Source organism: Helianthus annuus, chromosome 1 (assembly GCF_002127325.2).
Source record: "Helianthus annuus cultivar XRQ/B chromosome 1, HanXRQr2.0-SUNRISE, whole genome shotgun sequence".
Lineage (NCBI taxonomy): Eukaryota > Viridiplantae > Streptophyta > Magnoliopsida > Asterales > Asteraceae > Helianthus > Helianthus annuus.
Genome location: NC_035433.2, coordinates 16,627,500 through 16,653,103, shown reverse-complemented (window position 1 = coordinate 16,653,103; position 25,604 = coordinate 16,627,500). Strand labels below are relative to the sequence as shown.

The window sequence follows — 25,604 nt, the reverse complement described above, 5'->3', positions numbered from 1 at the left end:
CCAGTAAGTGCTGAGCCAATAAGAGTACGGCGATGTGGACGTGGTTGGTGGTAAAGAAAGTAGTCGCGGGTCGAGTAGGTGGTGCGTGGTCGAGTGAGAGTTATAAATACGGGTGAAGGACAAAGGGAAAAATTTTCATTTAGCATTATTTTGAAACTTAGTGGGTAAGAGGATTGTTGCATGATTCAAATATGTCCTAATAAAACAAACACACCTAATGTTGAATAATTCAAAGGTAGTCTTTTAATGGAACTAGTGGGCTTCCTCCACGCGATGCAGCGGAAACCCGGTATTGATTCGATACATTACGATATCAACACCTAGTATGGAAATCAAAAAATAAAGTTGTAATATGCCCAAAAATTATTGATATGAATTTTACATCAATCGAAAACTAAAAAACGAATATCGGTACCAGTTTAAGTAATACCCGATACCAATACCGATGTCGGTATTGGTTCGGTGCGTCACAATAACGGTACGGTACCGTCATTCGCTATAGCTTATGATGTCAATGTGTAGTCTTTTTTATACGACTCCGTTTACAACAAAACTTAACCGGGCGTCGATAAACAAAATTAAACACACTCGCCAATTCAATTCTTGTTAAGAATGGTAACAAACATAAGTTATCAGAGAAAAACAAATTAAAAGATAATTAGATAGATTAAAGATGTGAATTATTTAAAAGATAAGGTTTAAAAATGAATCTCCAAAAAATAATCCAATACTATTCCCCCCCCCCCTTCCAAAGCTAAATGCTAAAAACTAAAACCCCCAAAAACCCTAAACCCACCCCCCCCCCCCCCCAAAAAAAAAAAAAACCTAAACCCCCCTCCCCCACCCCCCCACCCCCCAAAAACCTAAACCCCCCCCCCCCCCCAAGCTAAAATACTAAAAACTAAACCCCTAAAAAACCTAAAAAAAATCTAATTTTTTTTTAAATATTTTTTATGCTCAAATCGCTACTTTTAGTGGCAAAAAAAAAATTAAATTTTTTTTTTTGGCTTCGAAAAGTAGCGATTTTTATATAAAAAAATATTAAAAAAAAAATTTTTGTGTGATTTTTAGCTATTTTTAGGCATTTTTGGTGTGTTCACATTGGTTCTCGCGGTTCTCAAAATAAGAGGTGGTTCTCGCATGATCTTCTCCCTATATATATATATAGGGAGGGCTATATAGAAAACCCTAGAAAACCCAACCTCCCGACATTTTTTTTTTTTGAAAAAAATAACACATGTAATATACATGTTTTTAAGAGTTTTGGGCCAAAAAAATCAAAAAAATGCCGAAGGAATGATTTAAAAAAAAATCAGCAAGTTTCTGTCTTTTGTGCCTAACACATGTTAGGCAACCGGACATTGCTGAAATTTGTTTATTTTTTTTTAAAAACATCCCTTCGGCGCTTTTTTGTTTTTTTTTGGCCCAAAACACTTTAAAACATATATATTACATGTGTTATTTTTTTCAAAAAAAAATGTCGGGATGTTGGGTAAAAATGGGGGGAGATTTGAGTTTCCAGAGTTTCCTAAAATTTTTAGGGTTTTTTGTCTAGTATTACCCTATATATATATATATATATATATATTTGTTTATTTTTTTAAAAAAAATCCCTTCGGCGCTTTTTTGTTTTTTTGGCCCAAAACACTTTAAAACATGTATATTACATGTGTTACTTTTTCAAAAAAAAAAAAATGTCGGGAGGTTGGGTAAAAATGGGGGGAGATTCGAGTTTCCAAAGTTTTCTAAAAATTTAAGAGTTTTTTGTCTAGCATTACCCTATATATATATACATATATATATATATATAGTGGAATTATAGGATTAGTCATATATATATATATATATATATATATATCTATATATATATATATATATATATATATATATATATATATATATATATATAGGGCAAGGATAAATCGAAAACCCGGTTGAGTTGACTAAACCCTGAAAACCCATTAACCACTATTGATTAAGCTTGATGGATGGTTGAGATTCATTTTCGTCACTAGTGAAATATGAATTCCTTTCTCACTATTTTTTAATATAAATTATGTACCTAAAGGGGCAATATGGGAAAAGATTAATATACTCTGCATGAGTGTAAGAACCTTTACATCAAACATCAAACAGCTGCATCATTACACCTCCCTAATCCTAAAAACCCTACATCACTCTACAATTTCAAAAACCACAAAAATATTACCAGACTCACATAACTCTCTCATACTCTTCAACAACCGCTCTCAAATTAACCCCAAAAATCACCGGAGAGTCACTCTCTCTCATCATCTTCACCGGAGAGTCGCTCTCTCTCATCATCTTCATCAAGCGTATAACTTCATCGACGAAGATATTCAGAAAATCACCGTAGAATTTCAACGGTCACCGGAAGAAAAAATTCAGGCTAAAAACGAGAGGGGTTTAGGTGCGTCGCTCTCTTGGTTGACTAAAATCATCAACTTTGTTTTAGCTATTCAGAATTAGGGTGTTTTATAACAGAGATTATATGGTTTGGGCCTATAGGGTTTTTTAAGACTTTTGAAAATGCTGGATTGCTTTATACCCATTTAGGTTTTTCTTAATTACAGGTACCATTAGGGGTTTTTGTTGGTTTTAAATAATCTAACTTGTTAAAAAAGAAAGTTGAAAAATTTAGGTAGTTATGAATTTTCTTTTAGAGATACAGATCTGGGATGTGTGAACATAAAGAATATAAACTATTAAACAGTTTTCAAAGTGCTCGGTTACTTCATACATCTGGTTTTCTGTTAAATGACAAGGGTGACATTAGGGCTTTTTCGGGATGAACACATGATCAATTTGGGGTGGGGGGTGGTGGGGGGGGGGGTGGTTTGTGGGTTAATTTTGATTGAGAAAAAAAAAAACTGATAGTGTGTACTTGTTCATTCTAAGGAAACAAAACTCTGCTTGCTATAAACTGATCTGGGCCATAGTGATCTGCTGTTGATTGGAGTCCTATATTTGTTATCTAGTGGTGATATGTGTCTGTTAGAAAAGTCATGTGGTCCATATATTGACTGCCTCTTTATCTCATACTTTTGCAGGATCCGTTGTAACAACTAAGAATAGCAAAACAAATCCGACAAAAAAAATGACCACAGGTGCTTATAAATTAGATAAACTATGATCAATTATGCTTACAGATTAAAAACCATTTTGTATTTATTGATGTTGACTACAAATAAAAAATGCAGCTAAAAAGGTTCGTGATACCCCGGTGGTTGAGAAGCGCAAAAACAGGCAACAAATATGTACGTAACTACTTTTTATTCATTACATGTTTGTTTGTCATGTTATGTCTAATTTCCATAAGCTTTCTAAAAAACAGTGACACCGGATACTAATACATGCGGACCAGCAATGCGGACAAGGGGGGCTAGAAAAGGTTTAAAATTAGTCTTTTTTTTTTAATAAATATTTTGGTAAAGGTTGTTACTAGTTCATGATCTATATAAAACTTGTACAAAATGTAGTTAAGGATGCACATTGTGAGGAGAAGGTACGCAGGAGAAAGCTAATAAGTACGTAAAAAAGCATTCTTTTTTTCTTTCGATTGTCTAATAGTAATGCTTTATATAAATAATAAAACAAATATGGTGCCACAGTTTTACCAGATAGTGACTTGGACACTCCGATGGAAAACATTGAGAAAAGAAATAAAGGTACATTTTTTAATGTATGGAAGCTTTGGTTACATTCTTCTTGAATCTAATATTTATGTGTACATGACTTTGTAAAACATTTGTAAGGCGAGGGCGATCAGGACGGGCCGGCAACACGTACAAGAGGAGGTACAAAACTGTGCTAGACATGATCTTTGAGAGTCTAAATAAAATGAATATATGTTTCAATACTTGGCTTACGTACTTTAATGCTAATTATTTACAAAAAAAATGTATATTTACAGCTCAGCGATGGCGTGAAGATAGCAAACCAAAGAAAAATGTCAAAAGGAAACTAATAAGTACGTAAACACACCCCACTACTACTTTCCTTCTTTATGAAATATGTAAATCTTAACCAAAAGTTGTTATCTTAGTTTCAGCAGATGGTGACTCACAGATGACTGCAGATACAGCTCTACCAAAACAGGATGCAATTGCTGTTAAAAAAACAAAAAAAGCAAAACATGATCGGGTGGAAACCCGAAGTGGCAAACACGCAAAAACGACGCATAAGTGGCCTAAATTAAAAACACGTTCGTCACCTATGCAGTTGTTCAAATGCATCAAGTCTCTAACGAGGAACCAACAAGAAGACGTTAATAGGATGGGTTTTGGAAAAATGTTGTCATTCAACATCAGTGGGATACCTCTAAAAATTGCCCACTATGTTGTGGACCACTTTAACCCAGAAGAAATGGCTATTGAATTGCCATGTGGGTCAATAGATGTTGATGTTCAGTCTGTCCATGACCTTCTAGGGATTCCTAAGAAGGGCATAGACATGCAAAATGTACGAACATATTCAAAGCTTGATGTTGCTGTTGAAGCATGGAGAAAACGATATCGTAAACGATTTGTGGCACCAACGAACCCGGCACGATCTATACTCACAAGTGATGAAGCCAACAGTTTTGATTTCCGACTGGACTTCCTGATGTTATTCTTAACCGTCATGGTTGAGTGTAACAAAAATGGGCGAATGAAAGAGTGGATTTGGAAAACTTTTAGAGGAGACACGGATTTTAGTAAAATCAATTGGTGTGCCTATCTGATCCAACAAATCAAATCATGTAAAGATGGCTGGAAGAGTTGTGATCCTGAATCTCCATTTTCTGGACCACTCACACTTTTGGCTGTAAGTGTCCTGTTTAACAAAACTTACTAACAATATATGCATACAACATTTGTTTTGTTATCTTATCGCTTGTTTTTTTTCGCCGTTACACAGTTGCTATATGTCGACAGAGTTAAATGCACAGGATTTCCAGTTGACCGGACAATATACCCAATCGTATTCTGGAGCAAATACGAACTGAAAAAAAGAGAACGGTTTGAGATAAAAAGAGGTGGCTTTGGTGGAGAGGATTTGCATGAAGTTGGTGTGGTTAGACGGGATCCAAGAAAAAGAGAGTTACATGCTAATGATGAAGTTCTGAGTGTAAGATTAATAATTACAACCAATTACAAAATAATTATGTTCTTTCGAAAATTGGTTAAAAATGTATTTTATAACTTTGTTTGTAGAATGAGATTGCATTGATAGAAAAACATTTGGACGTGATGGAGGCGAAAAGAGTTACGGTGCAAAAAAAATTGGAAGTAGTGTTCAATGCTCATCCAGACAACGAGCAAGTTAAAAAATTGATACAACGATTTGAGAAAATTGTACACTAAAAAAAAACAAGGATATCGCTGTGGCCTGATTCCCCAAGGGAAAAAATTGCTGGGGTGCTCATGTCTCTTAACAAGACAGTCCAAAACCCAGATAATGATTACACAGAAGGTACAACGGGAAAACGGATGTGTATCACTTCATTGAATATGTACTCAGTTTTTTCTACAAGCTGTTACTAATTTGAATATTTTTTTTTTAAATGCAAACCCTGAAGATGATGTGCCAAACGCGGCTGCAGTGGCAAAGATCAATGGTATGACCTTTTTTACAAAAAATATTTATCTTTTTTTATTTGCAAATAATCGTTTACACGAAAAAAGTATTCATATGTATTTGTAGCTCAAAAAAAATAGAGTTCGAGATAACTTTTTTGGTAAGACTTACTGGAACAAGAATATACTTATCGTAATTCGTTCAGATTCGTTGAGCCATAAAGTGCTTTTTACGTTCTTCGTACAATCAATTTACTCCTACACGTTAAAAATTTATTTGAAAGATGGATTAACAAGCTCCATTTTGATTACATTTTCCCGAAAAAAATAACAGTGCCATTAGAAATGCCTATGTATAGTAGTTCAAAAACTTAGGGTACATTTAATGTATCGTGGTCATGGACTGACTCTTTAAACCCATTCATTTCTAACACAAAAATAATGAGAATTGACAGATTCGAATAAACCGAATCATGTGGATGTGCGAAATAAAAAACGCAGTGCAGCGACTGATAATTTACTGAAAAAAGGTAAGGTGCAAAAAAAAGTATAATACACGCACTTGTGATAATAAACTGATACAATTTTTTTAAAACATATATAGCGTCTGGCAATGATCGGGGGAATGGCAATGGTAAGCGAATGAAGAATGATGTGTCGGCAAAAAGTAACTTTAGTGATGACAATCCTAACAAAAACGTCTTGTGTGATAATAAACTGATACTTTTTTTTTAACGTATATAGCATCTGGCAATGATCGGGGGGATGGCGATGGTAAGCGAATGAAGAATGATGTGTCGGCAAAAGGTAACTTTAGTGATGACAATCCTAACAAAAACGTCTTGTGTGATAATAAACTGATACTATTTTTTTTAAACGTATATAGCATCTGGCAATAATCGGGGGAATGGCGATGGTAAGCGAATGAAGAATGATGTGTCGGCAAAAGGTAACTTTATTGATGACAATCCTAACAAAAACGTCTTGGGTGATAATAAACTGATACTAATTTTTTTAAACGTATATAGCATCTGGCAATGATCAGGGGAATGGCGATGGTAAGCAAATGAAGAATGATGTGTCGGCAAAAGGTAACTTTAGTGATGACAATCCTAACAAAAACGTTATGTGAGGAAAAGCTAACTTTAATTTCTTTATTTGAAATAGAAACTCCACTTTAATTTCCTACACGACAACATACACGTGCAGTAATTGTAGATAGAAAAATAAAAAAAAAAAATTAATGACATCAATGTTACATTTCTCTACAGATGAAAAAATGTAAAATGTTTAACTAACTATAAGTAGTAAACCACCAAAATGTATGTCCTAAAATTGCAAACTAAGCGTAACATGTGTGTATGTGGCCACATTAAAATAAATAGATCGGGGTAGGCTGACAAAACACCAGAGATGATAGATGGAGAAAGGTGCGGAGATGCCACTACAAAAAAAAATGCTACATGTGGAGACATAGGCAACAAAGAAATTGAGGCAAAAGATCAAGAGACGATAACTACAACAAGTAAGTTTTACATCTTACATATAACCCGTCACAAGTGTAGAAAAGTCAAGAAAACCAAATCACACACAAAACAAACTAACACGTATGTGTCTGTGTACATGTGAATGAATATAAAAAGACAAGAACAACGAAACACAAAACATGCAAGGATTGTTTGATGCACCTACCTTTCACCTGCTCACACAAGACACCGAATTAGGTGACTCATAATTCCCCAAAAAAAACGAACATGTCTTATTTCTGTACACAACGGATAACCCGACTTATCAATACGAAAAAAAAATTGCAGGTGATGATGTCGATGATACGCATGACAAAAATCAAGAAGGTCAGTTCTACATGTTTTTTTTTACTTCTTTCGAAGATTATAATAAACTTGGCATTTTTTTATTAAAAACTAACAAACAAAAACTAAAATTGAGCAGGGAAGGGAACGGCTGAAAAGGATATCACACGTAATGCTTTGATAAAGGAACTCGAATCAAGACGAAGAAAACCAGTTGGTAGGTTCGCCCGCTCATGTGATGACCATGAAGACGAAATGGGAATAGACATTACAACGGAAGAACAGCGTATTTGGGATTTTCTATTCGATGTGAAGTACTCAATGTAAGCTTCAGTTTAAAAATATTAAAAATATTACTTGTTACATTATGCAAAACTTTGGTCCTCTGATAGATTATGGAATGTTTTTGCTCCAAATAGTATGTTTTTTTTTTTAAATAGTCTATTATGTTTTAAATGTATAACTGCATATGATTTTTCGCAAAACAGGACACGTGGAATGGTCATCTCCTTGTCTAGCGGGGTAACAAAAAAATTTGGTCAATCTGCTGGGTAAGTTCACCTATAAAAGATATACATAAAACATAATAGGCCTAGTTTCTTGATATCCAGAATCTAATCTACATATCTAACATTGTCTTGCGCAGAGATGTTATCTTCGAGAGTATATACGGCTTAGAACTCACAAAAACGCTGATGCGCACTTTGAGGGAGGAAGTGAAGGTCTGCTCTGATGTAGTTGATGCTTGGGTAGATGTGATGAATTATGAAGAACTTGACAGAACCGACGGCTGCCCAACGCGGGTTTATTTTAGCACAACTGTGATAGTAAGTATTCATACTATATTACTTGATCTTTGACTGTGATTTTGGATTTATTAAGTCTTTGGGAACGTTGTAAGTATGTCTATCTAAATGCATCTTTTGAATTATGGTGATTCGCGGCTTGCACCACCTTATTGACACAACTTATTTTGGAAAAAAAAACAGGACAGCTGGCTTTTGACGGATTCTACTTGTGATGATGATGAACGTATGCAAACGTTCGGCGAAAGGATGGTCGTAGGCGGCGCATATGATTTCATTGGGATCAAAATGGGTTTCTTTCCAATCCTCGAGAATGATGAATATTACATGCTTGTTTTCGACCTGGAAAACGGTGAAATAACCGTCATAGACCACAAGCCTGATCGCACACCCTTAGCTGGCATTAGGGATCATCAAGACTACTACAAAAAAGATACACCATACAAAGTGGTTAGTCATTTTCTTTTCCCATAAAAACATTAGGATGAAAAACAAGAACTCATACAAAAACTGATTAGTTTATCGTTTTTTTTACAGAAGCATATGCTGGACAATTATTTGGAGCATTGCAAACATCCGTTAAAGGATAAAATTGCACCAGCCAAGATTAAGAGGTGTGATATCCATTGGGCGACAAGTGCACATCCAATGGATAGTGCAGTATTCCTTATGCACCACATGCAGAATTTTAACGGCGTTGGTAAACACTTTGAATGTGGTTTTAGTAGCAACTGGAAGCAAAAGCAAAAACAGATTCTTACCCTCCGAAAAAAATTCGCTACACGCATACTACTCTGTGATGTGAATGTGATGAAGGGAAAGGTTCGTGATGCTGCATTATCAGTGTAAGTTGCTGCTCCGTATGGTAATGTTATGTTTTTGTGTGGATGGGACTATGGTGTACAACTTAAACAATTTAAACTCGTACTTTGTCAGTTGCCTATATGTATCTAACTATTAATGTCTGTCGTTGATCCGGACATCTTAAACATTTTGGTGAAGCATAAGTAAACTACTGGAAAGTTTGACAAGCGACCATAACTATCAATATGTGTGTTCTTTGCTATAATAATTAGCGTTAGTCAAGCGGCCATAACTATCATTACAGAATTGCTTTGTTACAAAAAAATACCTTTCTTTGTACAAACAAACAGTACCAAAAAAAAATGTAACAATATATATTAAATTGAGGGGCGAGTTACCTGCTATGCAAAACCTAACTACTCATTATAATATATTTTCATAAATGCCAGCTTTGAATTGTCAAATCTGCAAAAAAAAAGTACACGCATGTACCCCAAACCATATAGAAGAAATATATGATAGTACCCATTATTATAATAATATATATGAAGTAGTTGTTATGGGGAATCTAAGATGGACAAAAAGCCATGATAGTTCTCAGATTGTACTTATGGGAAACGTTGAACCTATATGTTAACTCAATTGAAATACTATTATAGTATTGTTATAAAGAAAAAAAAAGTGAAGTCTTACAAAGTAGTTGTGCCAACTTGGAAGTGACTAATCTGCATAAGTACATACATATCGAACACTATATCCAAGAAATATATAAAAGTACAGTCTCATTAATTGCCCCAATATGGGGAATCTAAATTGGACAAAAAGGAAACTTATCACTTATTAATGTTTACACCAATGAAAAGGCATAAATAATAAAAAGGAAAAAATATGTGTACTTCTAGCTCTATCTTATGTCCAATTAAAAAAAGGAATAAATCACTACTTCTATCTCTAAGTATATTCATTGTTAATGTATCTCTGTCATGATTTCGTAACTACAGTACACACATCTAATAAATTCCAAATTGACTCTTTGCGTGTAATAATAAAAATATAAAATATATATACACCTGTCGCATTTGGGTAAACAAAAAACGATGCAAAAATCAAAAGTCCAAATCTTTAAAGAAAATTGTAACTCCTTAAATCAAAAAAATAATTATCTCCTATGTTGCTCAGTGTAGTACATTTAATGTTGATGTAAACTGATGTAAACAATATAATTAATTTTTCCACCTAACATCATTTGATTGTCTATAAAAATAAGGTGAAATGTAAAATTTAGTTTCATCACTTGTTCACCATAAAAAAGAACTAAAAAAAACACCTTACTATGTCTAGTCCATCATCACCGGCGAACTCAAAACGGGTTACCAAACGATTACGGAGAACTCTTTCATTCGAACTCCAAACTCCAAAATCGGATTGCAACCCAGAGTGTTCTCAAATCACAAAAACCCCTTGCATTCCGTCAATGCCGCCCACTGTTGAAGAAAATCTGGATATCGATGCTAAGCTTATAAGTGATCTCCTTACTAACACTAAAGCTGAAGCAACAACACATGATGAGATGTCGCTAGATGATGAACTTTTGGATGTTGACTGGGGATCATTTTACTTCACCACACAAGTTACCCCCGTCAAAAAAACTTCATCTGTGGTGCTCGAAGACCAAGCAAAACCAGTCAACGGCACCCAGGAGACCTCCCCGGCAGTTGATCAAAAAACTATCGATGATCCTGAAGATGATCCTATAGATGATGATTACTCTTGTTACTCTCAAAACACCCTTATCTCGTGGGCCAACCACAACCCGTGGGAGAGTGAGCTTAGCCCAGAACCACTTAGCACTGAAATTGAGTATGGCACACCAAGATCGTTTCTTGACTAAATAGTGGTGTTTACATCAAGTTGCTATTATCGGTGTGAAAAAAAATGTGCCCCAATTTTCCCTCTCTCATGCAATATAGGGGCTACTTTACTTATCCTATGTTGTTTACCATATCTAGTGTTGAAGTTATTATGTACTCAAATATTGAGATAAATCTATGTTTTTTCCAGTGTATCTTATTCAATAATTCGTGTCATTATTATATGATTTAAAAAAAAAATGATATCTTAAAAAAAAAGGGCATACATAGGTTACACACTTTAGGGAAAAAAATAAATAAATAAAAAGGAGACACGTGATCAAATCTAAAAAAACATACAATGTTGTTGGGGAAAAAAAATACTCAAGGAAGGTTCAAAGGCACATGATCAAACACACATATAACAAAAAATGTACAAAAAAATCTCGCTGAAAAAAATGTATCTCGGATACACCAAAAATGTACAAAAATCATAGGCAAAAAAAAATGTAACATGGTAAAGACAAGAACCAAAAAAACATAACATAAAAAATTCTCAGATTCAAAACATCAAAAGTCTACATAAAATCTTAGTGGGAAAAAAATGTAATATGGTAAAAACAAAACCCAAAACCCCATAACATAGAAAAATCTCAGATTCAACCAAACATCACCAAGTACATACTAGAAAATGTCATTAAACATACTAATAAGCATAATCCAACTAAGTACTAACTAATTCTTAATCATAACAAACAATGCTAACAAGTAAGCTGCCAAACACTAACGCTAATATCAGTAACCATATAACCCTATTCTTCTTCCGAATTTCTTGTTCGCGGGTAAACAGTTCAGCTTGCAGGTTGTTGATGTTCCTCAAAAGACCTGGTATGATCCTAGTTGACCGTAAGCACATCGGTGGGTCGACCCAACCAATGAAAGGGCAGTTGCTAGGCTACATTAAAAAAAAGGGCAAAAAACACGATTAGAACACACGTTTACTTAATAAAACCAGGGTTTGAATCTTTTACCTTAAATGGACATGAATAGAACCTTCTTCCTGGGTTATCGTCGGTCCATGATGTCCGAATAACAGCAATCCTCCCACATGAACACCTTTTCATCTTTTTTGAGAGATAGATGAATATAGTTTGGGTAGTTGGAGATGGAGATAGTTGGAAGCTTGTAGTTGAAATGATGGATCTAATATAAAGATATGAACCAACCATTTGTGGGTCCCATGGTAAAATATATCCTTTTGTCATTACCCACGTCCATGTACTTCCTACTTTTTTAACTTTCCATTACTTTTTTTAACAAATGGGGCTTACCCCCCCCCCTATGAAAAAGTTTACCACATATCTACTTGAATAAACCAAAAACAAAATACAAAAAATAATAATACATCCCAAGAAATAAAGTAACAACACACAAAGTAGATAGTTTTTTTTCCATTACATATTACACCACAAAAGATTACAAAAACATTAGACACATAAATTACTCCTTACATAATGTTGATAACCTGATACTACACCTAATTTCTAATTAACCTAAAAACATACATACATCTTAAAAAACAACATAATTAATAAAACACACCAACAACACCTAATTTCTACTTGAGCTTGTTCATGTGAACCATTTTTTTGCACTTGCAAGGGTTTGCTGGCACAGGGGAAACTGATATGTTTATTGGGAAATATGAATCCCACTCAATTTCACTCATCCATGAGACATCATCAACCCAATCGCTGGTTGTGGGGTCTTCAACATCTCTTTTTTTTGGGAATGTTGTAGGCTCACCCTTGGGCACTACTCTTGGCTCCATCTTGACTGTAGCGTTAACAGTAGGCTCGTTTTTCGGTATTGCTCGCGCCGTAGGCTTCACATCGGGTTCAACCTTGGGGGTCGGAAAACTAGTTCTCTTCCCGCGGGGGTGCCCATCACTGGTAAAAATCTCCCTAAGCGTACGTATGGGCATAGCGGGTAGAGGGGTTGTTTCAGGAATATCGCCAACGCCGACTGGATGCGATGCATACTTTCGAAGTCTCTTGCCAACATTAATGAACTCATTTTTTTCAGGCTTGAGATCGATCGCCTCAACATCCGGAACTTTGGAAACCAAACATGGCCTCTTGTGCATTGTTATGCTTTGTGTGTGATAAGTAGGTAACAATGCTTTGGGGATATACACATTGGGGGGTGCTGAAACTTATTTATAATGAAAAAGGATGGTGGTGATTAGATATGAAAGTAAATGACAAATTAAATGCATCGCCAGGTAAAAAAGGGAAAAAGTAACAAAAAGATACATCTTTTTTTTTTGTTACTGGCTTTTGTAACGAAAAGGGACATTTTCTAGCTAATTATATACATAAAATGGATGTAACGACCAAAATATGTAACATGGTATAAAAAAAATCCATAAGATTGAAAAATCTCAGATTCAAACACGGCAAAGAATCTACAAAAATACTCATGGTAAAAAAAATGTAACATAGTAAAAAAAAAAAACTAAAAAATACATAGCATAAACAGGTACATACTAACGAAAATATCATTAGCATACTAACAAAAGATAAATCCAACTAAGTACCACCCATTTCTTAATCTCAACAAACAATGCAACGTTTACTTCTAACACAAAACATTAGGGATATCATTTCATAATGCAACTGATCAGTTAAAACATAGTCATTAAACTTAAAACCATACGACATACCAAAACCACATACATTCTAACATGCAAACATATGCATGTGCATCGACTTTCAGATAATCTACACATGCAAACATGTGCATGTCCAAAAGGGGTGATCAAAGTTTACTTGCGCTCCACTAAAATGGAGACCAAAAAGCTGGCGTCATAAAAGTTTTCAAAACACGCACATCACACACATCAACATAAAAATACCAACTCAAGTGGACTCCTGGCTCGCAGAGCTTGAGTCTTCGTCCTCGTCCTCGTTACCCGATTTATTCTTATTCTTGTTCTTCTTTTTCTTGCAATTTCTTGAATCATGCCCAGTCACGTACTTCATACAGGTTCGGCAAAGCCTGGGTGTTTTGGGAGGTTTGACAGCAGAGTTGCTCGTTCCATCCTGAGGTGCTCTAGACAATCGCCGGCGTTTGCCGCGTCCTTTGTTCCTGATCCCGTCTGGGTTGTCGAGAGTTACGTACCCATCTAAAGAAACACCAAGCAATTCTTCAACAGCAGCATAGTTATCATTGTTGGCTTCGTCATCAACTGGTCCTCCATTTAGTAACTTGCATTTCAGTTCCTTTATCTGCTCAGCGAAAGAGGAAAGTCCTCCAACATCGCTTCTTAATGCGTCCACACATTCAGTTACGATCTCAAGGATCTGACTTCTCGCAGCAGCTTGTGGACGAGTGTCAACGCCATATCGACTCTCAATAGAAAATAAACTTTTAGGAAGCACGTCCCTAGACCAACGCTTAACAACATACTGGGCCGGGATTCTTTCAATATTGTTTACCCGGTAAACACAAAAAATGTGCCTACACAAATATCCAATACGGATGAAGTTGTTGCATGAACAGGATACCGACTGGTTACTCAACTCAAGTATAACCTATAAAAACACCAAAACACATAATTAAGCTTCTATGAAAAAAAGCATAATGAATAACTTAAAACAAAAAATGCAACTATAAGGATACATCAAAATTACCGTAAATGTGTTGGTTGCATTGTTACGTTTGTCCAATTGATTCACATAGTAAACACAACCTTCATCACAAATCCTCCGTGTTTACAATGTAACAAAACAGCTTCCCCTTGTATATCTCTTTTCTTACTTCCGTAGAAATTGCATGTGTATACAACTCAAAAGCATGCTTCTCAATAGCTAGGTCAGTACTGTCCATGAATACACTAGATGAAGTTTTAAACTCTGCAACGCGTTGCCTGTAACGCTGATTGTCTATCCTAGTCTCGTAACATAGCATGAACTGAACTAGTGTGTTAGCGCTAGAAGAGTTGACCTTGAAGCTTGAGTTAGAGCTTTCACATCTTGATGTAGTCTTCATCAAACAACACATTGGGATGTCACGGAAGTAGGCAGGTACCCATTGGTCCCTAATTGAGTACATGTCCTTCAACCAGTCGTGATCTTGTAACCCATATTCCTCCATCAAAAGTTGCCACCGCGTCTCAAATGTAGATGGCTTCATGTGAATACTCCACACCAAACGATGCATCAATGCTCTTAGCTCAGAGTTTTGTAACAAGTCTCCAGCAATCTATACAAATGAAAACACAAAAACTGTTAAAATAAATGAAACAAAAAAAAACTTCTCAAAATAGATTCATAAAAATAAAACCTTGGTGGGAAGTTTCTTCATAATATGCCACATGCAAAGGCGGTGCCGAGAGTCTGTGAAAACCTCTGAAATGGCAGCTTTCATTGAAGGATCCTGGTCCGTCAGAACTAGCTTTGGTTGCTTCTTGTGTGCCTTCAGAAATGATTCAAGTAACCACTTGTAAGACTCAGTGGTTTCGTTGAATAACAAGCCAGCACCGAATGTCACACATTGTTTATGATTATCAACGCCTGTGAAAGGAACAAAAATCATGTTGTACCTGTGCGACAAAGAAAAAAAAGTTAAATAATATGTTAAAGGGAAAAAAAGTGCAACTATCAAAAACCTTACTTGTTAGTGTGATAAGTCGCATCAAAAGCTAACACATCCCCAAACACCTCGTAGTTTATCTTGGATATTTCGTCTGCCCAAAAAATCGATCTCAATTGCCCTTTCTCAACAACAAACTCATAGTAAAAGTCTGGTAAGCTCTCGGATCTTTCTTTGAGACGATCTATAACAAGTTGCGCATCACGATCGCCAATATAAAGCCTAACCGACTGGCTCCAGTTCTTAAAATCAGTTGGCGTGCCACGTACATTGTGATGTCCACCCATCAGGGACACTAAAACTCTGTGAGAAACAATCGGACCAATTCTGTTCAAACTCATGTTATGGATAAACTGTTTGGATGCAAATGGTAGTTTCCTTGAAGTCCTACTTAGGTCACGATTGAAACGCTCAACAAACGGATGATTATGGTGCTCATTGAACCCTACCACTGTGCACGTAGAGCTGCCCTCACAAAACTTAACCAGTATACTAGCCTTGCAATCTGTCACTGTGAAATTACTTTGCCTAATAGTCAAGCTTGAATGCTCCAAAGTATCAGTTTTACGCTTAATCTGTGGTTTTGAATATTTAGTACACCTTATGTACTGGTGAGTGACAACCCCCTTCCATCTCTTGGTTTGCCCCTTACGAATAGAAAACCCAGAATACACAGCATAATCCTTGTACATACTGAACACATCCTTCCACGTTTCATAAACAGAACCAACAACAGGCTTTAAAACAATAGGAACATTATGACACCACATTCTAGTCCCATTGGGTGTGTGGTGAACATAAAATTCCTCGTCCGCATGAACACCTAGAAAAAGTGTATTGATTAAATAAATCATAACACGTATAGGTTAAAACACAAATTTACTTGTAACATGAAAACATAACAAACTGATACTATAGTTTCCAAAAATACAACATTAACACCTTTTCCAAAAAAAATTCAAATAAAACGTGGAAGTACATTTTATTGATGACGCCAAAAAGTGTAGATGCTATTGCATTTTTTTAATGGTGACCATATGTCATACTTTGTTAACGTATCCTTACTAAATTATTATTATGGTATGCGATAGTGTCACCTTTTCAATACATACTATGATATATAACCTAACCATAGTACCAAGTTCAATACCTTTGTTTCCAAAAAAATATAAAAACTTAATACAAGTCTAACGACATGTTTTCTAAAAGCTTGTTTCTTAAAAAAAATGGTTACACTTGTTTTTTGCCTTGGAAAAAAATACCACATTTTCAACCAAACTACCCAAAACATCATCTGTTTAATAATAATAACAATAATAATAATAATAATAATAATAATAATAATAATAATAATAATAATAATAATAATAATAATAATAATAATAATAATAATAATAAACTACAAACAACAATTAAACTATAGATAAAAACAATGACCTGTTGATAACAACTGAGTAAAAGTACAATCTTGAACACCATCTTCATCATCATCTAGTCCATTTTGATTCAGAATTGAGGCTACACATAAAAAAAAAAATAAGCAACAACAATCCAATGTACAAATAAACAAATAAATCCTTATTTTACACAACAGAAAAAATAAAGGAACCAACATGAATCGAACGAATATCTACACAAGCATTTAAAGCTGTACATTTAATGAAACAGAAAAAAAAATCACTCACGTGTAATCTCTGAAGAAATAGGTTCAGGATCTGGAGAAACTCTTCCCTCAACCAAAGCATCTTCATCTTCATTAAATGCAAAATGAAGTGAAAGATTATGTGGGACAACATTTAATGGTGAACCGGGATCATCATTGAGGTTGGCTACCTCCGTACCGCCGGCAACAGTTAGATGTTGTTGGTTGTTCAGATCAGCCATGTTAAATGCAAAGTCTCTTCAATGGTGAGTAAGGATTCTCTTTAACACATTCTCTATGGTGTGAATAAATGAAGAGAAAGAAACTGATGAGAAGAAAGGATTCTCTTTAACACATTCTTTATGATATTGGAAGGTTGTGATATTAAGAAAGGAGAGAAGAAGAAAGTCTCCAAGTACAAGCATTTATTAAAAGCATGACAAGATGAAGGTTTGATACAAGGAGAGAAGTCTGCGTGTGCAGACATCACCATCGCCATCTATAGATGTCAAAAGTGAATCATGCAAAATTACTATCATGCCCCTCCTTCTTCAAACAACAAATTAAACGTGGATCAATCCTAGCCACATATTAGAGTTTTCAGGGTTTAGTCAACTGGACTGAGTTTTCTCATTATAATTAGCATATATATATATATATATATATATATATATATATATATATATATATAGTGGAATTCCGTGTGTGTTGTGGCGGGCTATGTTCATTATAGGATTAGTCGCAATTAGTACTCGGTATAATAAGCAAAAGTAAAAAATCAAAAATAAAATTGTAATATGCCCAAAAGTATATAAACACGTGTTTCACATTAACCAAATGTTTGATGTCAAAAAATATTGTGTTTGATGTCAAAAAATATTGGGTTAATGTACGGATCCAAATTTGTGAATATAAACAAAATTAAATAATTTTATTTTAAGATTTTAGATGAACTAATATAATGAATGCTACAAAGTAATACAATTCATATATGATAAAAAGGAAAGGGAATGAACAGTCATTTATTATTATTATTATTATTACTATTATTACCAATCAATACCGAATTGGTACTGGTACCGAAAATAACAGTTACGATACCAGTATATGAAGGTAAAAAACGGTAGCGAACCGGTACCGGAAACGCCAAAAGTCGTACCGAATTGGTACTTAAGATCTTACGGTTCGGGAAATTCGGTACCGGTACCCAATATCATTTGCTTATCTCTGACCACAGGTTTTATACGAATAACATTATTAGCATACAACTTTTTTTGTTGATTTTCTTTTGTTTATCTTTTAGTGTTTTTTTCTATATTTTCTTTTTATTCTTATCAGCGGTTTCCGTACCCAACACACTTGTAGTGATTTCAAAGCACATGTAAACACAGACTAAACAACAAAAAACATTCGCCGCAACGCGGCGATAGTTTAAAACTAGTTTGAAAGAATGTAAAATGAAATAAAATAAATGAAGCAGAACTTGCAGTGCAAACAAAGTTAGAAAGAAATTAAAAAAAAAAAAAGAAGACGGTAGGTTTCTCTCTCTAGAAAACTAATGAAAGCCTCCGAAAAAGGCAACAACGTCGACCATCGTGACCGGTGATTCCACATCTACCTCTCTACTCCATACTTTCTCTCTAGAAATCTCTGCAAAAAAAAGCAGCCTTCATCATTGTTCACCTACTCCTTCAGACCATATCATAGTCGTCGCCGCTCAAGAAAAACCATCTTCTAGGCCTAGAATTCACTGCCGCTTTCAGAACCGTCGAACTCCACCACCGGTAGTCTTCCTCATTTACCAAAACCATTTTTCCGTCCATATATCTTGTCGCCGGAGGTTGAACTTTGTGAAGATTCACCATACCGCCCCTCATCGGGCATGGTTCCACGGTCGATGTTGTTGAATAGATGGTGGGTTTGACCGGTGGAAGAAACGATGTACCCTTTTGTTGCAGGGTGGCTTTGGCTTCCCAGACTATTTGGCTGTTTCATCTCTCCATATTTAAAAGATTTGCAGGTAAGCCACGTCTCATGACTTTGAAACGTGGCTTATTAAGGTTTGTAGGGAAGCCACCTGGCATAACTTTGAAACATGGCTTAGAGAAAGTATGGTTGTTGACACGTTGCCATAAAAAAGAATAAAGAATACATGTACTATTCATCAAGCCTCTTCAACCATATATAGTTAAGGCACTTTTTACGATTTATATAGATGAGAGATGATCAAATAGAAAGTTTATTTTGGCTAGAAAGGATATGAAGCAATAGGATTTTTAGTCAATTTTATCCAATCTCCTCTCTTCTTCTCTCTGCAACTTCAAAACCCACCATCTTCAACCTTTTCTCCACTTTCTATCACAATAATCACTACATTATAGTGCGATTTTTGTCACTAATCAATGATTGAACACCCAATCAGCGTGTTCTTCAATTTTTTTGAAGAAGCTCAGTTTAGTTTCATACAATATATAATTTTTTCACGTGATTTTGAAGCAAATCACTCGATTTATTCCATTCGAACGCTGATAAGTGTTTCTAGCATTCAAATTTCGTCAATCGTTGAAGAAATCTGAAGAAATCGGTTTCGATCTTTCTAAGAAAATTTTGAATTGCATTTTTACGATCTGGGTTTTTGAATTGAGTCATTGCATTTTACAAAAGAATGAAAAAACTGTTTTTTTTTTTTTTTTTTTTTTTTTTTGTATTTTCAGTCTATTGGGTTTTAAAAATAACACATTTTATAGTGTTTTTAGTCCATTGCGTTTTAGAAAATAAACACTTTCTTTTGTGTTTTTATATATTGCGTTTAAGGAAAACACATTTTTATGTGTTTTTTGGTCCAATGCGTTTTAGAAAAACACATTTTGAAGTCTATTTAGTCCATTGCGTTTTAGGTAGAACACATTTTTATGTGTTTTTAGTCCGGTGCATTTTAGAAAAAAACACGTTCTTTTGTGTTTTTGTCTACCGCGTTTTAGGAAAAACACATTTTATGTGTTTTTTTTGGTCCATTGCATTTTAGAAAAACACATTTTGAAGTGTTTTAGTCCATTGCGATAAAGGTAAAACACATGTGTTTTTAGTCCATTGCGTTTTAGAAAGAACATTTTTTTGTGTTTTTGGCCATTGCTTTTTAGAAATAAGACATTTCTTGGTGTTTTCTGGCCATTGCGTTTTAGAAATAAGACATTTCTTTGTGTTTTTAAGCCATTGCGCTTTAGAAAAAAAACATTTCTTTGTGTTTTTAGTCCATTGCACTTTACAAAAAAAACATTTCTTTGTGTTTTTCAGCCATTGCGTTTTAGAAATAACACATTTCTTTTGTGTTTTTTGTCCATTGCGTTTTAGAAAAAAGTCATTTTTACGCTTTTTGTCCATTGTGTTTTACGCAACTGGGTTTTCGAAAAAAAAAATCGAAAATATAGCAATAGTTTACTAGTTTTAAAGATAAAAAAACGCTCGTTTTTGGTGCAATTTTTATAAAAAAAATAATGTGGTATGAAAGAGTTATTAACTCTTAAAAAATGGGGGGGGGGGGATTGGAGGTAAGAGAAACTATTGACTTGAATTGACTAGAATGCCCCTAGACAAACCTACGCGCCTCCTTTTTTTCTTCAATTTCACTCATTTAATCTTAGCCCTTGATTAATAAATAGATATTCAAGATTACTTTCTAGACTTCCTACCCAAATAAACTTCCTATTATATCCTGACCCTTAGATAGATAAGGTTTGTAAAAGGAAAATGCCAAAGAGTTCCTTTTATATGATTATAAATTCCTAAAACATATGGATAATAAAACTAGTTTATATATTTATATTAACCATCTTAATTTATTAAGGAATTTGTTACAAAAAAAAACTTTCGGACCCTGCCCTTTTGAGCTCCTATATGAATCTTCAATAGTCTATAATACTATATAAAGCAAATGTGATGTACATACATGTAATTTTACATCGCGTCCAACACTTTAAACAATATGTATAATCACTAAATGCTTGTTTTATTAGGGTAAAATTGTAAAAAGTACAAAATTTTAAGACACTGTAGGGGTATAATAGTAAATTCGATCTACACCCCATACTCATAACCATGGTTGTAAAAGAAGGTTTCCAAGGCCGAGTACTCCCCGAGTAGTCTCTTCAAGGTAGGCTGCCGAGGCGACTTTCTTCAACTCCGACTAATTACTCGGAATTGATCGAATGCGGTCAACATCAACCAAAATCGGATCTAATAGGTCAACTTGGGATGATTTTAACTTAAAATAAAATAAAACACAATTTATATTCCTATCATATTAAAGAATGGATATCAATTTCACGTATTTTGTTATAAATATTATTAAATTTATGTTACTTGAAACATATTTAATTTCCAAAAAATAATTTTTTCATAATTTGGCATGTCCGAGTACTCCCGTGTACTCTCCACCTAAGCCGAGTACTCTCAACTCCCCGGTCGATCGACTAGGGAGCGCCTAACGACTTTTGCAACCATGCTCATAACCCTCAAATCCATTACTTCTTTGCCCTCAGGAAACCTAATAGACGTCCACACTGTTATTATTATTTGCTTCATCTACTTCTGATCGTTGATGGTCCACACTGTTATCATTCTTACTGTCATGAAGTAGAAGATTCTCATAATAGTTTTTAACGTGTCTAGCCTTCACACCCACAAAAGCTTGCCAGAGCTGCGATTACAAGTGGCGAATTATATCTAAAATCCAACAGTATAACATAAATTGAAAATTTTCCACATCAACTCAAAATCCCGAAGTGTAATCAGATAACAAATATCGTACCTCTCCCCTCACCGCCATTGGCACTCCACCTTGAACAAGAAACTCCAACTCCTGTTTCCATGGAATTGACGATTCCAGTGAGCCGTCAGTTGGGACACTGACGCCATCAGTCGGCAAGACCTCGGGAATCGGGTCGGATTCGGATCTCTCCAGATCATAAAACTCATCTTCAGAGTCGTCTTCGGCTCCAGTAATTTTCTCTGTTTTTGTGGTATTAATCTTTTTCTTAACACGGGCATTCATCATATCTTCGATGGCTCGAAGTGATGGCCTAATCTGAGCCCATATTTGGGCCCGATGAATTTTTGAAGAAGCTTCATCCTTTTGAGCTTCGGGTTCTTTTAAACCATCATCTCCTTCTTGAGTCTTATCAGAGCTGCCGTCAACTGAATCTGCTTTTTTTTTCCTGTGTGGATGAGCCATTTGCAGGCAATTGAACGCACTCTGACTGTCGTTCTAGAAAGTTCTTCCATCTATCCGATCGTTCTTCATCTTCCTCCTAAAACCATGTTAAACATTAAAGATCAGCGGGTTCTGTTTTAAAAAAGCAAGAACCCTGTAGATATTTGCATATTCACGGTATCTTTGTACATGCTGAGGTCTAATTGCAAAACCATAGGCGTCTCTGCCCAGCAAAATTACATCAGTTCTTAGTCGAATAACCTTTCCAATCACACATGACATATCTATTTCTAAGTTCACAAGTGCTTACAAATATTGTAAGCATATTAATAATGTATACAAACTTCTGAAATGAAGGGTAAATGTTGGTAACTTGCAAACTCAGCATATATGTAGACATCATGCAACCATTTTTTAGTTAAGGGACTTTTCTCGTGTAGAAGGAAAAAGTATGTTGGTATTTTTATGGTACAACCCTTTTAAATAAAAGACCTTTCAAAATTTCTAACATCATGATTACTCACATGAACGACCATCTTATCGATCTCACAAATATCAACGTGCTCAACAGAAGAATGGCGAGCTACTTCACGCAAGACGCCACCATCTCCACCTCCAACAACCAAAACCTACGAATGAATATCACAAAACGGTAAAGTTTATAACTTACGAGTCTGTTGATGAATATGAACAAACTATATCCCCTTTATTTCAATGGTAAAGTTTCTAATTTCAAAATTTATAAGTCAACTATATCCCCTTTATTGCAACCTTCTGAACCGGATCACCAACCTATAAGGAATGGCATCAATATATAAGCTTACTTTATAAACAAGATGTCAAGCATTAATAAGTCAGCCATCAGTCAAGTAGTGCACACACAAGCATATACATACATATACACACAATGAAGGGTGCTTAGGCTCAAACTTACTTTGTCACCCACTACATCCATTAGTAATAAGGCAACAGGAAGGCTGTTGCAGGAGGCGATTGGACCAAAAAATCAGTAACGAACATGTGCAAAAAACGAGCATAAGCGCAGCTGAGACATCTGGTCACAATGGGGTACAACTTTTTTTATTTGGGATGATTTGAATGACTCAACTTATGAGGAAAAAAATAAATTACATTAATAGTTAATATAGTTATCAAACTTATCTTCCAACAAATTACCAAATCAAACTTTCTGTAAACCACTATAAACCACCGGTTCTTCAAATAAGTCTTCCATCTCAATCTTATATAGTAGGTTTTGTATCAAATCCAAACTAATAGCCAAAATAGTTATAAATTAGGCACAAAATCATGAAAGAAAGATGAAATACCATGGGTACAGATTGATCATCCTCCTCATCTTCAAAGATCTCAATACTCTTTGATGATTGCTTCGGTTCACCTGATTTTGACAAAAACAAAATCATCTTTTAATAAAGTATACACTAAATAAATTTAAACAAAAATCTTAACGGCTATGTAGTGAAAATAGTACCTCAGGTAATTCTTTATGTTGTTAAAATTTTTTTGCAGCCAGACCCTTTAATTATAAACAAATATAACAATAATCTTAATCATTCAGAAAACTTTAATTTTTTTCGATAAAAAAGATGTAAAACTTACCCTGTCGTTGGTCGTTCTTGTCATCATTCCTTGTAAAGATCAAATAACAACAAATATAAGCAAAATAATATCTATATAACATAACATATAACATTTTAAAAATATATCTATAAATAACACATACTGTAATAAAACTCTCTTGTAGACAATACGAGGGTGGGTATGGATCCTTTTCACAGATTAACATCACCCCAAATTCTTTAGTTATCGCTACGAATCTTGACAGCAGTAGCCATCTTGGCGCCTTTGCCTTCACAAACAAGAACACAATGTATTGAAAAGTAAAAAAAAAAACCCAGATCGTATACAACAGTTATTTATATATTCAAGATTCAACTGCAGAAAATCTTGATCTAAAGTTAACTGGTGTTTAGATTTTACGTTGCAGATTTGACAGTTTGTTGCTATCAATTGAAATCTCTGTTGATTGAAAGAAAAAAGTTTAAATAAATCAATGGAAACCCAAATTACAATCTAGAACCGAAATTCGATTGAATCGAAGAAGGCTTATTAAAATTCTTACAATACTCCCAACTTTAATTTTACTCTGGTAATAGGGTAGCCAAAACATGACAAAAAAAAACGTCTTGTTGAGACTGCAACCATAATCAAATCTGAGTATTAAACAAAGAACGAGGGCTGAGGTAATCATGCTAGACATAAATTGAACTCGGAATTTTTACCTGGAAAGAACGCCTCCTGGATTCGAACACTTTAATCGAACATCGTTGGGGTTAATCTTCACCGGCCGATTCAATAACTTTTAAGCTTCACTTGCCGATTCATTGTGGGGTAGGAGTCTTTGGAGAGGAAATGGTAATGGTTGATTGTGGTGAGTTTCGGATGTTTGGGAAAGTGAAAGAGACGATTTGAGATGGTGAACCATTTGCCTTTTGAAGAGTTACATTGATGACTGCCTTTGAAGAGTCACATTGATGGGTAAGCAGATCCTGAATTTAGTGTATGTATTCAACAAGTATAGTATAGATAAAACGAAAGAGGGGTAGGAATGGAAGAGAATGGTAAAAAGTTATGTATTTTAACTTGACTCTTTGTATGCCATCTTAAAAATTTGTATAGAAATGACAATTCTATCCATGGGAAATGCTTTATATAGTAATATAGATTATTCAAAGACTTTTAGTGGCTGCTATGGTGTATTATGTTTGGCAAGAAAGAAACTTGAGGTTATTCCAAAATAAACAAAGAACTGTGGATGAATTATGCTCAATCATTAAAGAGACAGTGAGAACGAGGCTGATGGGGTTGAAAATTTATGCTAATACCAATACTTTGAAAGCTAGGAAGGAATGGGGGTTCATGGTACACTGGAAAGACCCAAGCAAAATTGTGGATCAACGGAAAACTTTATGATAATCAGTAAAAGAGGGTTGAAGAGCAGGGGTATTTCTGGAAAAAAGGTTTCAAGGTGCAACAAATATGGGAGATTGAAATCCAAAGGGTTAGATCTTTTAGAGAGATATATGGTTGACTGTGAATCCCTTGGTCATTTTCAGATGTGTCACATTGCTGAGTGGAGAGGGGCAGTTGGGTGGGGGTTTGGGTGTGTGTTTTTATTTGTGAGCTTGGGTATTATTGGGAGGGTTATGGGCTGGGCTCCCCAAAT

General features: G+C 34.9%; 4 protein-coding genes and 1 long non-coding RNA gene across 8 annotated transcripts; 3 read left to right on the top strand and 2 right to left on the bottom strand.

Moving 5' to 3' along the window:
- The first annotated feature begins 3,220 nt into the window (after positions 1-3,220).
- On the top strand, positions 3,221-3,675 carry LOC118492516. Its single transcript, XR_004894155.1, has 4 exons — positions 3,221-3,278; positions 3,356-3,412; positions 3,501-3,548; positions 3,633-3,675. It is a non-coding gene; the product is annotated as an uncharacterized LOC118492516 (long non-coding RNA).
- Positions 3,676-3,781: 106 nt separating this feature from the next.
- LOC118492515 lies at positions 3,782-5,441 on the top strand. The gene is made up of 5 exons (XM_035990651.1): positions 3,782-3,818; positions 3,935-3,991; positions 4,067-4,827; positions 4,921-5,130; positions 5,217-5,441. Exons 3-5 carry the CDS (start codon positions 4,090-4,092, stop codon positions 5,364-5,366), a joined length of 1,098 nt encoding a protein of 365 aa, XP_035846544.1. The 5' UTR covers positions 3,782-3,818; positions 3,935-3,991; positions 4,067-4,089; the 3' UTR covers positions 5,367-5,441.
- A 1,022-nt stretch (positions 5,442-6,463) lies between these two features.
- On the top strand, positions 6,464-9,231 carry LOC110935416. Its single transcript, XM_022177801.2, has 9 exons — positions 6,464-6,528; positions 6,608-6,670; positions 6,965-7,104; positions 7,394-7,432; positions 7,530-7,713; positions 7,879-7,941; positions 8,037-8,217; positions 8,380-8,646; positions 8,734-9,231. The coding sequence occupies exons 3-9, from the start codon at positions 6,993-6,995 to the stop codon at positions 9,043-9,045; spliced, it is 1,158 nt and encodes a 385-aa protein (XP_022033493.2). The 5' UTR covers positions 6,464-6,528; positions 6,608-6,670; positions 6,965-6,992; the 3' UTR covers positions 9,046-9,231.
- Positions 9,232-13,771: 4,540 nt separating this feature from the next.
- On the bottom strand, positions 13,772-17,390 carry LOC110936045 (protein FAR1-RELATED SEQUENCE 5-like). The gene is made up of 6 exons (XM_035984849.1): positions 17,192-17,390; positions 16,944-17,024; positions 15,528-16,329; positions 15,198-15,456; positions 14,631-15,116; positions 13,772-14,446 (listed from the first exon to the last, which is right to left on the bottom strand). The coding sequence occupies exons 1-6, from the start codon at positions 17,388-17,390 to the stop codon at positions 13,772-13,774; spliced, it is 2,502 nt and encodes an 833-aa protein (XP_035840742.1).
- A 4,072-nt stretch (positions 17,391-21,462) lies between these two features.
- LOC110944459 lies at positions 21,463-25,560 on the bottom strand. Of its 4 annotated transcripts, XR_004894146.1 has the most exons (8): positions 24,661-25,560; positions 24,102-24,227; positions 23,978-24,006; positions 23,850-23,894; positions 23,686-23,756; positions 22,882-22,986; positions 21,956-22,454; positions 21,463-21,844 (listed from the first exon to the last, which is right to left on the bottom strand). XR_004894146.1 is itself a non-coding variant. In XM_022186134.2 (7 exons), exons 6-7 carry the CDS (start codon positions 22,376-22,378, stop codon positions 21,692-21,694), a joined length of 576 nt encoding a protein of 191 aa, XP_022041826.1. In that variant the 5' UTR covers positions 22,379-22,454; positions 22,882-22,986; positions 23,686-23,756; positions 23,850-23,894; positions 23,978-24,227; positions 24,661-25,560; the 3' UTR covers positions 21,463-21,691. The 4 variants fall into 4 exon arrangements, 3 of the variants coding, with proteins under 3 accessions (XP_022041826.1, XP_035846539.1, XP_022041820.1); XM_022186134.2 differs by having other exon boundaries at positions 23,978-24,227; XM_035990646.1 differs by having other exon boundaries at positions 23,850-24,006.
- Positions 25,561-25,604: the final 44 nt, after the last annotated feature.

Coding starts and splice junctions, on each gene's coding strand:
- LOC110936045 (XM_035984849.1), bottom strand. CDS start 17,390: ATGGCTGATCTGAACAACCAACAACATCTAACTGTTGCCGGCGGTACG. Junction 17,025..17,191: donor TATTTCTTCAGAGATTACAC/GTGAGTGATTTT, acceptor TTTTATGTGTAG/CCTCAATTCTGAATCAAAAT. Junction 16,330..16,943: donor TACTCAGTTGTTATCAACAG/GTCATTGTTTTT, acceptor CACTTTTTCTAG/GTGTTCATGCGGACGAGGAA.
- LOC118492515 (XM_035990651.1), top strand. CDS start 4,090: ATGACTGCAGATACAGCTCTACCAAAACAGGATGCAATTGCTGTTAAA. Junction 4,828..4,920: donor GACCACTCACACTTTTGGCT/GTAAGTGTCCTG, acceptor GCCGTTACACAG/TTGCTATATGTCGACAGAGT. Junction 5,131..5,216: donor CTAATGATGAAGTTCTGAGT/GTAAGATTAATA, acceptor CTTTGTTTGTAG/AATGAGATTGCATTGATAGA.
- LOC110944459 (XM_022186134.2), bottom strand. CDS start 22,378: ATGGCTCATCCACACAGGAAAAAAAAAGCAGATTCAGTTGACGGCAGC. Junction 21,845..21,955: donor CAATGGCGGTGAGGGGAGAG/GTACGATATTTG, acceptor TTGTAATCGCAG/CTCTGGCAAGCTTTTGTGGG.
- LOC110935416 (XM_022177801.2), top strand. CDS start 6,993: ATGATAGATGGAGAAAGGTGCGGAGATGCCACTACAAAAAAAAATGCT. Junction 7,433..7,529: donor GCATGACAAAAATCAAGAAG/GTCAGTTCTACA, acceptor AAAATTGAGCAG/GGAAGGGAACGGCTGAAAAG. Junction 8,647..8,733: donor AAGATACACCATACAAAGTG/GTTAGTCATTTT, acceptor TTTTTTTTACAG/AAGCATATGCTGGACAATTA.